The following is a 15203-nucleotide window of genomic DNA, read 5'->3' as shown; positions in this document are numbered from 1 at the left end:
CAGCCACGCTGGATCCCCAACCCACTGAGCAAGGTCAGGATCAAACCCTCATTTTCAGGGATACTAGTTGGATTCATTTCCGCTGTGCCACAATGGGAACTCCAAGGTCATTTTTTTTTTTTTTTTAATTTCTCTCATGGACACAGGGTTAATGAGACTTTAGATATTAACTTACTATGACTAAGCTCATAAAAGACTGATGGAAACACTAGAATGGAAACTTGCTATTACAGAAAGGAAGTTTTCTTCCCTGCCTGGAATACTTATACCTCAAATCTAGGCTATCCCTTTCTAGTATTATGATTCCTGGCAATCTGAATTCATAAGGCAGGGTAGAGTCAGAATAAAGCATTTGGGGAGAATCAGCCATCCAGTCATTGGGAAAGCCTTTTCTTGTCCCACTTCTCTGAAACCAGAACATTTCTGACTTCCAGATTCTGTGTCACTCTTTAGACAGTGAAGAAATAAACACTGTGTAATTCTTGTTCTTAATGCCCCAAAGGCTGATGACACCTTTTGCTCCTGCACTTTTTTTTTCCTTCTTTGGAGTTTAGCAGATTTTCAGCTATGTTGATTTCATCGGTTGTTATATTTACTCTCAGCTGTGTTACCTTAAAAGTTATTAAATTATAACCTCATGAATTGTTACGCTTTCCCAAAAGGGGGATTGAAAACCCACTTTCAGAAAAGTTTAAAAAAAAAAAAAAAAGGGAGTTCCTGTCGTGGCGCAGTGGTTAACGAATCTGACTAGGAACCATGAGGTTGCAGGTTCGATCCCTGCCCTTGCTCAGTGGGTTAACAATCCGGCGTTGCCGCGAGCTGTGGTGTAGGTTGCAGGCGCGGCTCGGATCCCGCGTTGCTGTGGCTCTGGCGTAGGCCGGTGGCTACAGCTCCGATTCGACCCCTAGCCTGGGAACCTCCATATGCCGCGCGGGAGCGGCCCAAGAAACGGCAAAAAGACAAAAAAAAAAGAAAAAAAGAAAATTACAATGTATATCCATATTTACTGAAATAAAGATATTCATGTTTATTATGTCATAAGAGTGGATAAGAATGGGATATATATGTGACTTCTGAGTGTTTACCTTGTTAGATTTAATTTTTGAATCATAATTTATTACCTGTTCAAAAAAATTAAATGTCTTTGTATGTATATTGCTAAGAATATTGCTTTCTTTCATGGAATCATTAGATTCCAAATTCTGCTTATATTTACTGTTTTACTAAAATTCTGTTTCTTTTTGGAAGTAGTTATTCCAGTAGTTATTAAAAAGTCATTGGACCGTGAACCAGCTATAATGGAAAAAATAAAAATCATTATTGAAAAAAAGCCATCAGAGAAGTTCCCATTTCGACTCAGTGGGTTTAGAACTCAACCAGTATCCCTGAGGATGCAGGTTTGATCCCTGGCCTTGCTTGGTGGGTTATGGATCCAGCAGCATTGCAGCACGCCACGGCTCTGACAGATCCCCTGTTGCTGTGGCTGTGGTGCAGACTGGCAGCTGCGGCTCTGATTCCATCCCTCGTCTGGGAACTTCCATATGCCCCAGGCAGGGCCCTAAAAAGAAAATTTATAAGACACGTTACTGGTTGATTAACACAGACCAGGATACTTGCATGCGTTGGTCAGCTCCTTCTCTTCCAGTAGGAAGAGAACTGATGAAGATAAGAACATTATTTGGGAGTTCCCTTATAGTAAAGGATCCCTGCTACGGGGCAGATTCGTTCCCCAACCTGGGAACTTCCACATGCTGCGCCTGTGGGCAAAACAAAAACAAAAACTTTCATTAGTACAGATTCAGACCAAAGGGAATTGAATCATCTTAATTATGTGCTTTGTGTATCTTTTTTCATAGCATGCTTATACTTGGTAGGCATTGTAATTAGATCAACCCTCCACAGTACTGTCTCGATTCCACACGATTATCCTAACAGATCCTGAACTCTCTGATTACCATTTTCCTTCTCTTTGGAACCCATGAATGGGTTAGATCAAAGGATATCTAAGATTACATTTAGTCCTTGATAATGACTACATTTCTAAGAATCTGATCCGTTTGACAGTTGATTCTCATTACTGAATAAATTGACGTTCTTACAATATAACCCAGTCCCTTGTCATTTTGATTAGCGTGAATCCTGTTCACCTAATTGCTTTTGAAAACCCATCCAACCTGTGTCACAGCTGCAGAAATTACTTTCCTTTAACTATCTCATGGTTTCTCCTTCAAGTTGAAATAGAGTTTAAGATCATTGTGAAGTACCTAAAAAGAAATTTTGCAGGGAATATAATTGACATATTAAGATTAGTTCCAAAATTCAGAATTGGCTTCTGAAATCCTGGATTTTGGAACTAATCTTAATATGTCATTTTAATCTAAACCTATCAGAAAGTTGACCTTTGTACACAGGCATTTAGTTAAGAATTATGCTGGTGTGTTAACTCTTGAACTTTCCCTCAGCAGTCAAAGTTATCTTAGGGTGTAAGCCTAAGTAAGCTTTTATTTTGATTCTTAACTTTCTAAATGAGTTCATTATAATCTTTGTGACTCTTCTCCAGTAATATCACTTACTATAATTTTTTTTCCATGTTTCATGCCAGTACAGCTGAGCACAGGCTAGGTCATCCAAATGAGATGTTGGTTTTTTGTTTTTGTTTTTGTTTTTGTCTTTTTTTTGGTGTTTTTCTTGAGCCGCTCCTGCGGCATATGGAGGTTCCCAGGCTAGGGGTCGAATCGGAGCTGTAGCTACTGGCCTACGCCAGAGCCACAGCAACTCGGGATCCGAGCCGCGTCTGCAACCTTACACCACAGCTCATGGCAACGCCAGATCTTTAACCCACTGAGCAAGGGCAGGGATCGAACCCGCAACTTCATGGTTCCTAGTCGGATTCGTTAACCACTGCGCCGCGACGGGAACTCCTGTTATTTTTTTAATCATCGTATTCATAGTCCTTCCTTCCTTTCTTGTCTTCTTCTTTTCTTTTTTCTTCTTCTTTTTTTTTTTTTTTTTTTTCATCTTCTTGCCTTTTTTAGGGCCGCACCTGTGGCATATGGAAGTTCCCAGGCTAGAGGTCTAATGGGAGCTGTTGCTGCTGGCCACAGCCACAGCCACAGCAATGCCGGATCTGAGCCGTGTCTGCGACCTACACCACAGCTCATGGCAACGCTAGATCCTTAACCCACTGAGCGAGGCCAGGGATCGAACTGTGTCCTCATGGACACTCCTGTTTTCATAGTTCTTAATGAGTGTGAACGTAGGAAATCTTTCCAGATATCTGTCACCTTGACAGTTTTCATAAAGTGTGATGAATGTGTAATACGAGTGCCTTAAATTTTCTGATCTCAATAGTTGAACAGTCTGTTTCCCTTCTAGTACAATCATGTTTGAAATTAAGAAGATCTGCTGCATCGGTGCAGGCTATGTTGGAGGACCCACATGTAGTGTCATTGCTCTTAAGTGCCCTGAAATCAGGGTAACAGTTGTTGATGTCAATGAATCAAGAATCAACGCGTGGAACTCTCCTACACTTCCTATTTATGAGGTAAACCACATTAAACACTTTGTTCTTATGCTCTTTGTTTTCTTGCTATTTTTGCTAAATAACTTACTTTTTTTTTGTCTTTTTCCCTTTTCTAGGGCCACTCCTTCGGCATATGGAGGTTCCCAGGCTAGGGGTCCAATCGGAGCTGAAGCCGCCGGCCTACACCAGAGCCAGAGCAAAGTGGAATCTGAGCCACGTCTGCAACCTACACCACAGCTCACAGCAATGCCAGATCCTTAACCCACTGAGCGAGGCCAGGGATCGAACCCGAAGCCTCATGGTTCCTAGCTGGATTCATTAACCACTGAGCCAGGACGGTAACTCCAATAACTTACTTTTAATATAAAAATTTATGACTGTAACTGATAAGAAATTAAATGAAAAAAATCTAAATACACGATATTATGGACATGATGATTATGTCAAATATACCTAGGGAAAATGCTTGGAAAGGAGTATGTTGAATGTTAATCATGGTTGTAGTAGTGTAGTAAGATTATGGGTAATTTTCTGTTTTTCTGGGGGTTTTATTTATTTGTTTCTTTGGGTTTTTTTTTTTTTTTCCTTTTTTTTGGCTGAGCTTCCAGCATGTAGAAGATCAAACCCATGCCACAGCATTGACCCAAGCCACTGCAGTAACAACACTGGATCCTTAACTCGCTAAACTACAAGAGAACTCCTCTATTTTCTAATTTTGTCTGTTACTATGATTGCTGTATTGTAATAATACAGCTATAAGTGGTATTTGGAATTCCTGTTGTGGCTCATTGGGTTAAGGATCTGACATTGTCTCTGCGAGGAGGAGGGTTTGATCCCTGGCCTTGCTCAATGGGTTAAGGATCTGGCGTTGCCACAAGCTATGGTGTGGGTCACAGATGTGGCTGGGATCTGGTGTTACTGTGGCTGTGGTGTAGGCCTCAGCCTCAGCTGCAGCTCTGATTCGACTGCTAGCCTGGGAACTTCCATATGCTGCAGGTAGAATGGTAAAAAGAAAAAAAAAGTGATATTCTGTAAAAAAATAAATAAAACTGGATGTTTATGATATTAATTCATGTAAGCCTATTATATTTATAGATTATTGTATTTATATCAAGTAAACCTTGGATGAATAAATGGTGTCTTTCATATTTAGTATTTAGTGTGTCACTAATTTGTTTCATTGGAATTTCAAAATTTCTGTGAATTTAGATAATTTATAGTTAGGAAAATATACCTCTTTTATTAATCAGTATTCCATTTAAAAAATTTTTCAGTGTAAAATGAGTGCATGATATTATGCCTTTGAAGCTCAGCAAAGAAATTTGAAGATTTGAGGGTAGCTTTTTCTCTCCAACATTGATATATTCTTTTTTTTTCCAGAAATATTTTGTTATTTATAAGACTCTAATCAACCATAGTTTTTAGGTTGCCTTTGGAAGAAGTCTCTGTGGGATAAATCTGACTGCTGTTTATAAGCATATGAATAGAAATCCAGGAAGGAGCACTCATAATCAGTAGCCACTCAACCTTACAGATTTACTAATATCTGAATCAGATTTAGAATTAAAAAAAAAATACCCTCTATGTACGTGGTAGCTTATGCTTGTGCTTCATCCTTTCTTTTTCTAGCAGGTTAACTTCCCATAATGATTCTTTAAGTTCTTCAGTGTTATAGTATTACCTTCCCGGATATAAACATTACTACTATATTTGGTTTTGGGGAATTTTAAAAAACATTTTGGAAAGAAAACTTGATAAAGAGTTTTATAATTTTGATATCCATATAATGGCTACAAGTCTTCTGAAACCCTCTGAGCAGTACTTATATCCAGTCATTTAATAATTAGTTCTCCCAGCAGTATACTCTAGTTTTCAAATACAAAGTGTACCAGAATGGCTAAAATTATTACTATGGACAATACCAAGTGTTGACAAGGATTTAGAACAATTGGAATTTTATACAATGTTCTGCTTGTCAGAACATAAATTGGTACAGCCATTTTGCAGAACTGTTCAGCATTATTTACTAAAGCCAAAAATTTGCATAGTCTGACCCAGAAATTCCAGTCTCAGGTGCATATTAAACAGAAAGGCATTGCATATGTGCACCAAAAGGCAGGTATTAACAGAACTATTTGTAATAACCTAAATAGGAAACTATCTAAATGTTAATCAGCAATAGAGTAGATACATAAATTATAGTATAATACTGCAATAAAATATTATGCTGCAGTGATGGAAGTTCCCATGTAGCCCAGCAGGTTAAGGATCCTGTATTGCTGCAGCTGTGGCAAAGGCTACAACTTCAGTGTGGATTCGATCCCTGGCCCATGCCCCAGATGTGGTCAAAACAAACTAACAAGACCCCTGGGGTTCCTACTCTGGCACAGTGGGTTAAGAATCCCACTATATAGCAGCTTGGGTCACTCCAGAGGCTTGGGTTCAACCCCCGACTTGGCGCAGCGGGTTAAAGGATTCAGTGTTGTGGCAGCTATGCTACAGCTCAGATTCGGACCCTGGCCTGGGAATGTCCATGTGCTGTGGGAGCAGCCATGGGGAAAAAACCAAACCAAACCATATTTCATTGAAAATCAATGACACTACTCCTGCATGAAAGCACATGGTTAAATTCTCACAAAAGTAATGTATCGTCAGACACAAAGTAGTCCATACTGTTTAACGTTCAAATACAGGCAAACTAATCTCTGATGATAGAATTTAGCGTGATGGTAGTTTGAGGGGTTATGGTGACCAGGAGAGGGCATATTGCAGGTTCTGGTTTACTGTTAATGTTCTTCTAATTCTGGGTGTGGGTATAGTTACACAGGTGTGTTCACTTGTGAAAACTGAGCTATACACTTTTCTATACTAAAGTATATACACTTTTATGTCTTTTTGTTTTCCTTCAATACAAATTTTTACTTAAAAACAAAATAAAAAGGTCATCTTGGGAATTCTCATGTGGCACAGCAGGTTAAGGATTCAGTGTTTTCACTGCAGCAGCTCAGGTCACTGCTGTAGCTCAGGTTCAATCCCTGGCCCAGGAACATCCACATGCTGTGGGCATAGCCTCCCCGCAAAAGGGGGGAAGTTATCTTGAACTAGAAGAAAGTATAAGCTATCTATAATATATTGGATTTAGACATTTTTCTTGGAGAAAACAAAAAAAATCAGCTGGCCAAGCATCGTTCCCTGGCCAGATTCTTATCAGTACTATTTCTGTTATTTGAAGTTTGAAACTCTTTTTCCTATAACTTCAGTGCTTTAAATTAAAGAGAGTGTATTCTACAGATATAGAAAACCAACCCATCATTACCAAAGGAGAGGGGAAAGGGAGGAAGGACAAATTAGGGGTTTGGGATTAATAGATACAAACTACTATATATAAAATAGATAAACGACAAGGATAGTATGTACAGCACAGGGATTTATACCCATCATCTTGTAATAACCTATAATGCAATATAATCTGCAAAAATACTGAATCTCTATGCTATAGACCTGAAACTAATACAATATTGTAAATCAGATCTACTTCAATGAAAATAAATAAATAACAAAAAAACCCCAAATAAAAACAACAGTAAGCCACAAAAGAAATGTGAGGATGATCTGAATTTGCCATGTTATACTCTAGTTGCTTTTTTAAAAATTAAAAGTTAAATTCCTTAAAAAAATAGTGTGTTGACACTGATATTGAATCCAGTCAGAATATAGAGTTAGGTTAAAAGAGTTAAGATTTGAAATGTTTTTTTTTTTTTTTTTTCTTTTTCTTTTGTCTTTTGAGGGCCACAACTGTAGTATATGGAAGTTTCCAGGCTAGGGGGTTGAATCAGAGCTGCAGCTGCCAGGCTACACCACAACCACAGCAACACCAGATCCAAGTTGAGTCTGTGACCTACACCACAGATCACGTTAATGGCAGATCCTTAACCCACTGAGTGGGGCCAGGGATTGAACCTGTGTCTTCATGGATACTAGTCAGGTTTGTTACTGCTGAGCCACAGCCAGAACTCCTGAAATGATTTTTTTCCCATATCTTACTTGTTTTTTCTCAATAACTTATCTTTTATCACCAAAAAACCCCGAAGTATTTCTTGTTGTTTCACATTTTGACTTCATAAATAAATTTTTTCTTCTTTAAATCTCTTTAAATAGGAGTTCCTGTTGTGGCTCAGAGGAGATGAATCCAACTAGTATCCATGAGGCTGTGGGTTGAAACAGTCTTTATTTTTATTTTTTAATTTTTTAATTTTTTTTTGTCTTTTTGCTATTTCTTGGGCTGCTCCCACGGCATATGGAGGTTCCCAGGCTAGGGGTCTAATCGGAGCTGTAGCCGCCAGCCTGCACCAAAGCCACAGCCACTCCGGATCCAAGCCGAGTCTGCAACCTACACCACAGCTCACAGCAATGCCAGATCCTTAACCCACTGAGCAAGGCCAGGGATCAAACTCGCAACCTCATGGTTCCTAGTCGGATTTGTTAACCACTGCGCCACGACGGGAACTCCCAGTCTTTATTTTTAATATTATTTTCCATCCTGGTCTATCCCAGGAGATTAGTTATAGTTCCCTGTGCTATACATACAGTAAGACCTTATTGTCCATCCATTCTAAATGTAATAGTTTGCATCTACCAACTCCAAACTCCCAGTCCATCCTACTCCCTCTTCCCTCCCCTTTGGAAGCCACAAGTCTGTTCTCTATGTCTGTGAGTCTGTTTCTGTTTTGTAGGTTTAATTTGTGCCATATTTTAGATTCCACATGTAAGTGATATCATAAGTTATTTGTCTTTCTCTTGCTGACTTGACTTAGTATGAGAATCTCTAGTTGCATCCATGTTGCTTCAAATGGCATTGTTTCATCTTTTACAGCTGAGTAGTATTCCATTGTATAAGTACCACATCTTCTTAATCCATTTATCTGTTGATATTTATTTATTTACTTATTTATTTGATGGACATTTAGGTTGTTTCCATGTCTTGGCTATTGTGAATAGCGCTGCAGTGAACATAGGGGTGCATGTATCAATTTTGAATTATAGTTTTGTCCAGATATATGCCCAGGAGTGGGATTGCTGCTTCATATGGTAATTCTATACTTAGTTTTCTGAGGAACCTCCATACTGTTTTCCATAGTGGTTGTACTAATTTACATTCCCACCAACAGTGCAGGAGGGTTCCCTTTTCTCCACACCCTCTCCAGCATTTGTCATTTATAGACTTATTAATGATGGCTGTTCTGACTGGTGTGAAGTGGTATCTCATGGTAGTTTTGATTTGCATTTCTCTAATAATCAGTGATGTTGAGCATTTTTTCATGTGCCTGCTGGCCATGGGTACTTTCTTAGATATCAATTATTACAAAATACCTGCTTAAGAAATTTGTAAATCAGAAGAAATAAATGATTTCTGTAGGGTTGTGTATTTAAAAAACAACAACTTGGGGGAATGAGCTGTGCAACCAATTATCCATTTTCAAGGATATGTTAGGCCTTCATTCCATTTTTATTTCAGGTTGTAAAACTAACTATTCCTGCATATTTCCTTGGCCATAGTGGAGATGTGAAGTGTTAGGTGAAATGTCAAACAGGAAGAGCTATAAAAGAAGAAAAAGAAAGGGCAGTTTCACCTGGAGTTCACACTGCTTTCGAATTCCTTTATGGAGTAGCTTATATATATTGTTACTATTTGTAATTTTATACTGACCTACCTTGGACAAGGCAAAGAAACATTTTTGATTTCCAGAGAAGCCTTACATACCTTTGCAATCAACATCTTCCTTAAATCTGTATCCCAGGATACATTTTAAAAGATACAGCCATGGGACTTCCTGGTGTCTGGTGGTTAGGACTTGGAGCTTTCTCCCTTGTGGCCCAGGTTCACTCCCTGGTCTGGGAACTGAGATTCCACATCAAGCCGCTGTGCCCTGCAGCCAAAGCAAATAAATTAATAAAAATAAAAATAAAATATCCAGTCAAGTAGATATTTGTTTTCAATGATATAAAAATCAATTTTTCATGGTAAATACCAACTTTTCATATCAGAAAGTCTTTTTTGGTGACTAATGATAATATCTAATGCCCTCTTTTGAGTACACAGCCTCCTCGAGAGTTGTTTGACCCTCACTCTGAGGCTCATTAGACCTTTTACAAAAATATATAGGAGTTCCTGGAGTTCCCATCATGGCTCAGTGGTTAACAAATCTGACTAGGAACCACGAGATTGTGGGTTCAATCCCTGGCCTTGCTCAGTGGGTTAAGGATTCGGCGTTGCCGTGAGCTGTGGTGTAGGTTGCAGATGCACCTTGGATACCGAGTTGCTGTGGCTCTGGCGTAGGCCGGTGGCTACAGCTCTGATTTGACCTCTAGCCTGGGAACCTCCATATGCCATGGGAACGGCTCTAGAAATGACAAAAAGCCAATATATATATGAGTTCCTGTTGTGGCACAGTGGGTTAAGAATCCAACTGCAGTGGCTCAGGTTGCTGTGGAGGTGTGGGTTCAATCCCCAGCCCAGTGCAGTGGGTTAAAGGATCTGACATTGCTGCCGCTGTGGCATAGGTTGCAGCTGTGGCTTGCATTTGATCCATGGGGCAGGACTGCCCATATGCCACACTGGCCATTAAGAAAGAAAATTTAGAGGGAAAAATGATTGGACTTGATTATTGATTATATAAGAAGGATGAAGGAGAGGAAGGAATCTAGAATGATATCGAAGAGTTCAGAATTCAAGATATAAAGTTAAAATTATGCAGGTAGTAAAAAAAAAAAATGATTATGCAGGTAGTAGTTAAAATTCGAGTAGGTGAGGTCTCCCAAGAAGAGCCTGTAGAGAATAGAACATTGGTCAAGGACAGAAACCTGGAAAATGCTAATGTTTGATGGTGGGTGGAGGACAGATGCCATAGAGAAGCAATAAAGAGTTGTTTAGAGAAGGTAAACCAAAAACCAGAAGAGTTTTAGTGGTACAATTGCCATGAAGATGTATATGTCTTGATTATGAGTGACGAACACAGGGACAGATATTTGCCAAATGAATAAGCTGTCAATTATGCCAAATACAAGAGAAATAAGAACTGAGACAGAGTCATGAAATTCGATATTATTGGGGGGCATTGAAACTTTTATAAGAATAAGCACAAATGGTAGGAGATTGAAGAAGTGAGAGAGTATAGAAAAGGAGCAAGACTTTTTTAAAACTTTAATTAGGAGGAAATAAAAGGGGTGGTCACTGGAGAGTGACGCAGGGGAGAGATAGTGATTGTGTAATTTATATTTTTTCCTATGGCTGATAAAGGATCAAGCATGTTAATAAACTAAGGTAGACTAATCACATAGAGAAGGAAAGGTCAAAAGCGTAAGAAGAGGCGTTCACACTGTGGTGCAGCAGGTTAAGGAGCCAGTGCTGTTGGAGCTGCGGCTTGTATTTGATCCCAGGGCCAGGAACTTCCATATGCCACGGGTGCAGCCAAAAAAAAAAAAAAAAAGAAGAAAAAAAATGCATAAGTAGAAAGGGGCTAACTGATGAAATAAAGTCTAAAAAGACAGCAAAGATGATGTGCTCAAAAGCACAAGTAGAGGGGTGACCTTGAAAGCCTCTTTCTCGGGGACTTGAGGGAAGTAAACCAGGAACAATAAAGACGGTTTTGTTGGTGGATCCCGGAAAAAAAAGTGACTGACAAGTTGATCACCTCAATTGTCTGAAAGTGGGAGGAAAGATACTCTGAAGAAGATGTAGTGGAGGTTGGAGCAGGAATCCCAGAAGGAGAGGACAAGTGTAAAGATTACCAGGCTACATTGAAAACCCAGCTAAATGTCCTTAGGGTCCATGATCTGTGTTCGTTGTGGTTCCTTCTAGTCTTACAGGCTTACATTTTGTGGGTCAAAAGTATTTAATAAAAAAGTAGTTTTTACTGCCTAGGAAGGAAATAGTAATGACCATCAGGTGAAATATGGTAATAAGATATTTAAGTTTTTACTCAGAGAACAATATATTTGTTAATATGTAACAATGAAAATATTTTGTGTTACCATATTTGTTGAAGTCATTGCTTTTTTTATCTTTGTTCATTAAAAAAAACCCCAATTTAATAACTACTTCTAAAAAGCCAAAATGGATAATTTGCTTTGTTTTTTCTGAGTAAAATGAAAGCTAATTTTACCCTGTCAAAGGATTTGAGTTCTTGCAGTAAAAGTATCATATAAATTCTAAATATTAATTATGAAAATTACATAATCTAATAAGAGGTAGAACCTATTTATTAACTGCTTCTACATCCATTTTGGAGAGCTACAAATATCCCATTGACTTTTTTTTTTTTAATCTTTTTTTGGCCACCCCGAGGCAATGGAGTTCCTGGGCCAGGGATCAGATTAGAGTCGCAGTTGCAACCTATGCTGCAGCTGCGGCAATGGCAGATCCTTCACCCACTGTGCCAGGCTGGGGATTGAACCTGTGACTCAGCATTCTAGAAAGGCCACCAATCCTGTTGTGCCACAGCAGGAACTCCAATATCCCATTGATTTGAACAGAATGATGTAGTTGTTCATTTTGAGGTCTTACTAAGACTTAGTATAAATTCTGTATTGCTCTGATTTTAGGTTACTTTAAATATTAAGAGATTATATATAAGATTGAATGAAATCTTCTCTGTAAAATTCCAACTCCATAACCTTTTACTTTCATCTTCTAGAACCTAGTCAAAATAACCAAGGAAACCGTTGTTATAATTGGTGCTACCATATTCATGGTAGAATGATTCATATATATTTTACTGGTTTTGTTATAAATTTTGGTTAAACTAATAGAAATTTGAATTTACATTTATGCTTTCTCTGATCGCTTATGTTAAAGTCCTCAAGACCATAAAAAAAAAAAAAAAACTGAATTACATTTGGATATAATTCTAGACCTATAGCCCATGAGGTAGTTGACTTTTTACGTTGCTATATACTTTTTACTTTTCTATACATCCATCATACACTATGGATATTGTTTGAACCTTCTTCCTCAGGAGAGAAGGTCTGTTTTGTTTTAGTTTTTAAGCATTCTTACAGATGTCCTGGAAACAACCTAAATGTCCAGCAACATAGGATTGGATAAAGAAAATGTAGTACATATACACAATGGAATATTACTCAGCCATTAAAAGGGAAGAAGTAACGGCCTTTGTGGCAACATGGATGGACCCAGAAATTATTTTACTAAGTGAAGTCAGTCAGACAGTGAGACACTGACATCAAATGCTATCACTTAACATGTGGAATCCAAAAAAAGGACACAATGAACTTCTTTGCAGAACAGATACTGACTCACAGACTTTGAAAAACTCATGTTTTTCAAATGAGACAGGTTGAGGAGTGGGGGATGCACTGAGGGTTTGGGACGGAAATGCTATAAAATTGGGTTGTGATGATCATTGTACAACTATAAATGTAATAAAATTCATTGAGTAGTAAAAAAAAAAGAGGAAAAAAATAAATTACTCTAAAGCTAAAAAAAAAAAAAAGAACTCTTATACATGTTCTTCCTCCCATGGTTTATTTGAATCAGAATCCAAGTATGACCCATACATTACAATAGATTTTATCACTTGTGTCTTTTTTTTTTCTTTTTTTAATTTTATGGCCGCAATCATAGCATATATAAGGTCCTGGGCCAGAGATTAAATCCAAACCACAGCTGCGGCAATGCTGGATCCTTTAACCCACTGCGCTGGGCTGGGAATCGAACCCGCACCTCTGCAGCACATGAGCTGCTACAGATTCTTAACCCACTGCACCACAGTAGGAGCTCCTTAAGTGTCTTTGAAGACCACAATATTTTAATCTCTCCTTCTTTCTCTGTTTTTCTCTTTAGTTTATTTGTTGAGAAAACCAGATGTTTATCCTATAGAAATCTTCAGTCAGGATTTTACTGATTGGACTGGTCTAATCAGATTTTCACCTGGTATTTGGAGGCAGAGGAGGGCAAGAATATTTGTTAGGTAGTGGTATATAGCTCAATTCTTAACTACATCTCCTTTTAAATTGTATGGGGAAAGTAACACATTTTTTAATAGAAGTGTTTCTTATAATAGGACTTAAAAATGCATGTTTATATGTATGTATTGAATAAATATTGACTGTTTCACAACCAGCGTGAATAGCCTGAGTTTTATGCCTGAATTCTTGGGAGTAAAAACTTGGATTCATAATGATGCTGCAGAATCAAATGTTTGCTTGGGATCACAAAAGACTTTGACTTTCCTGATAATTGTGTTGATACTTGGAGTTAATTGTTAACTCTTACGAAACAGATACAAGGTAAACAATGACAATGCATTAAATTGACCTGCTGCTTCAGTTGTGACAAGTTCAGTTTTGCTTTGTTATGTTACATAATGTACACTTAATGGCCTTAGGTACCAGTGTGATTTTTCTGAGGTGTTATTTGAGTGCAAATCTAGAGCTTTAAGTTATAACATGACCTTCCCCTTAACAAATATAATTATATACTATTGGATTATCTCGTATGACTGGTAAGATGTGTGTACAATTTCTATGCTATTTTCTTTTTAGCCAGGACTTAAAGAAGTGGTAGAATCTTGTCGAGGAAAAAATCTATTTTTTTCTACCAATATTGATGATGCCATTAAAGAAGCTGATCTTGTATTTATTTCTGTAAGTATTTTCTTTTGCTCTCTGAGTTCTAATGTATTCTTATCTACAAAGAAGCTTCATTGTGTATTAATAGTAAATCAGTTGGTATTAAGCCATAGCATTACTTAGTATAGAGTTGTCCAGTTGATTTTTTTTTTTTTCTTTTTTTGTCTTTTTAGGACTGCACCCGAGGCATATGGAAGTTCCCAGGCTAGGGGTTGAATCAGAGCTGTAGCTGCTGGCTTTTGCCACAGCCACAGCAATGCCAGATCTGAGCCTTGTCTGCAACCTACACCATGGCTCACGGCACTGCTGGATCCTTAACTCACTGAACAAGGCCAGGGATCGAACCTGTATCCTCATGGATACTAGTTGGATTCATTACTACTGAGCCATGACGGGAACTCCTATCCAGTTGAATTTTGGTTATCACTACCTATAGCCAACATTTCACCAAACCCTATAATCATCTGGTCATTTCAGATCATTGAACAAAAAAATTCAGAGAAAGTTCTAGTCTGAGATCTAGAATTAGGAAGTGCTGGTAACATATGAGCACATGTGGTGGTAGTATGTGTATTTCATCATTTCTTGTTTCCACTGCTTGGTGGAGGTGAGGTAAAAAGAATCAGGTCAAGCTTGCCTGCAAACTTACAGGTGTCTCCTACCTAGATGAATTTATGTTCCAAAAGTCATTTTAAATTAATTGTTTCAACCTTGGCATATATTGGTTAGGTTATTGGGCTAGTTGAGAGATACCTTCAAAGTCATATATGGCTAAACTGTTGTACCTTTGTAATGAAGAAATAGGATCGATGCTTAGGAGTACATGCTGGTAATCCAGTATTTGAACCACAGTAACTTTTTTCTTGCTGTCCTGGTAACCATCCACTCAGTTATTGTGTGTGTGATGGTATGGTTATCACCAATTGGTGGCTGCACTAGGGTTTCACATAACTCGAGACCTTTAGGGCTTTACAGAATAAAGGGAAAGCCAAGGAAGTTCCCGTCGTGGCCCTGCGGTAACAAGCCCGTATCC

General features: G+C 38.3%; 1 protein-coding gene and 1 long non-coding RNA gene across 5 annotated transcripts in view; both read left to right on the top strand.

Annotated features, from left to right (window-relative positions):
* The window catches only part of UGDH (UDP-glucose 6-dehydrogenase), a 33562-nt gene that overhangs the window by 3201 nt on the left and 15158 nt on the right, over window positions 1-15203 (top strand). For all 4 annotated transcript variants that reach the window (XR_014812329.1, XR_014812330.1, XM_003356899.6 and 1 more), the window contains exons 2-3: window positions 3376-3544; window positions 14084-14185. Coding sequence is in view for 2 of the 4 variants with exons in the window: in XM_003356899.6 (XP_003356947.1) it covers window positions 3383-3544; window positions 14084-14185 (264 nt within the window). In the remaining 2 variants the exon portion in view is untranslated. The remainder of the gene's footprint in view (window positions 1-3375; window positions 3545-14083; window positions 14186-15203) is intronic.
* LOC146400393 (uncharacterized) lies at window positions 5721-11022 on the top strand. The gene is made up of 3 exons (XR_014812332.1): window positions 5721-7416; window positions 7906-8035; window positions 9015-11022. It is a non-coding gene; the product is annotated as an uncharacterized LOC146400393 (long non-coding RNA).

The sequence above is a fragment of the Sus scrofa genome, chromosome 8, assembly GCF_054392235.1.
Source record: "Sus scrofa isolate SSC_HxYL_T2T_F1_AM1 chromosome 8, Sscrofa_HxYL_maternal_Yorkshire_Landrace_v2.0, whole genome shotgun sequence".
In the NCBI taxonomy this organism is placed as follows: domain Eukaryota; kingdom Metazoa; phylum Chordata; class Mammalia; order Artiodactyla; family Suidae; genus Sus; species Sus scrofa.
Note: the sequence above shows the minus strand (reverse complement) of the source record. Positions and strands in the feature narration are given on the sequence as shown.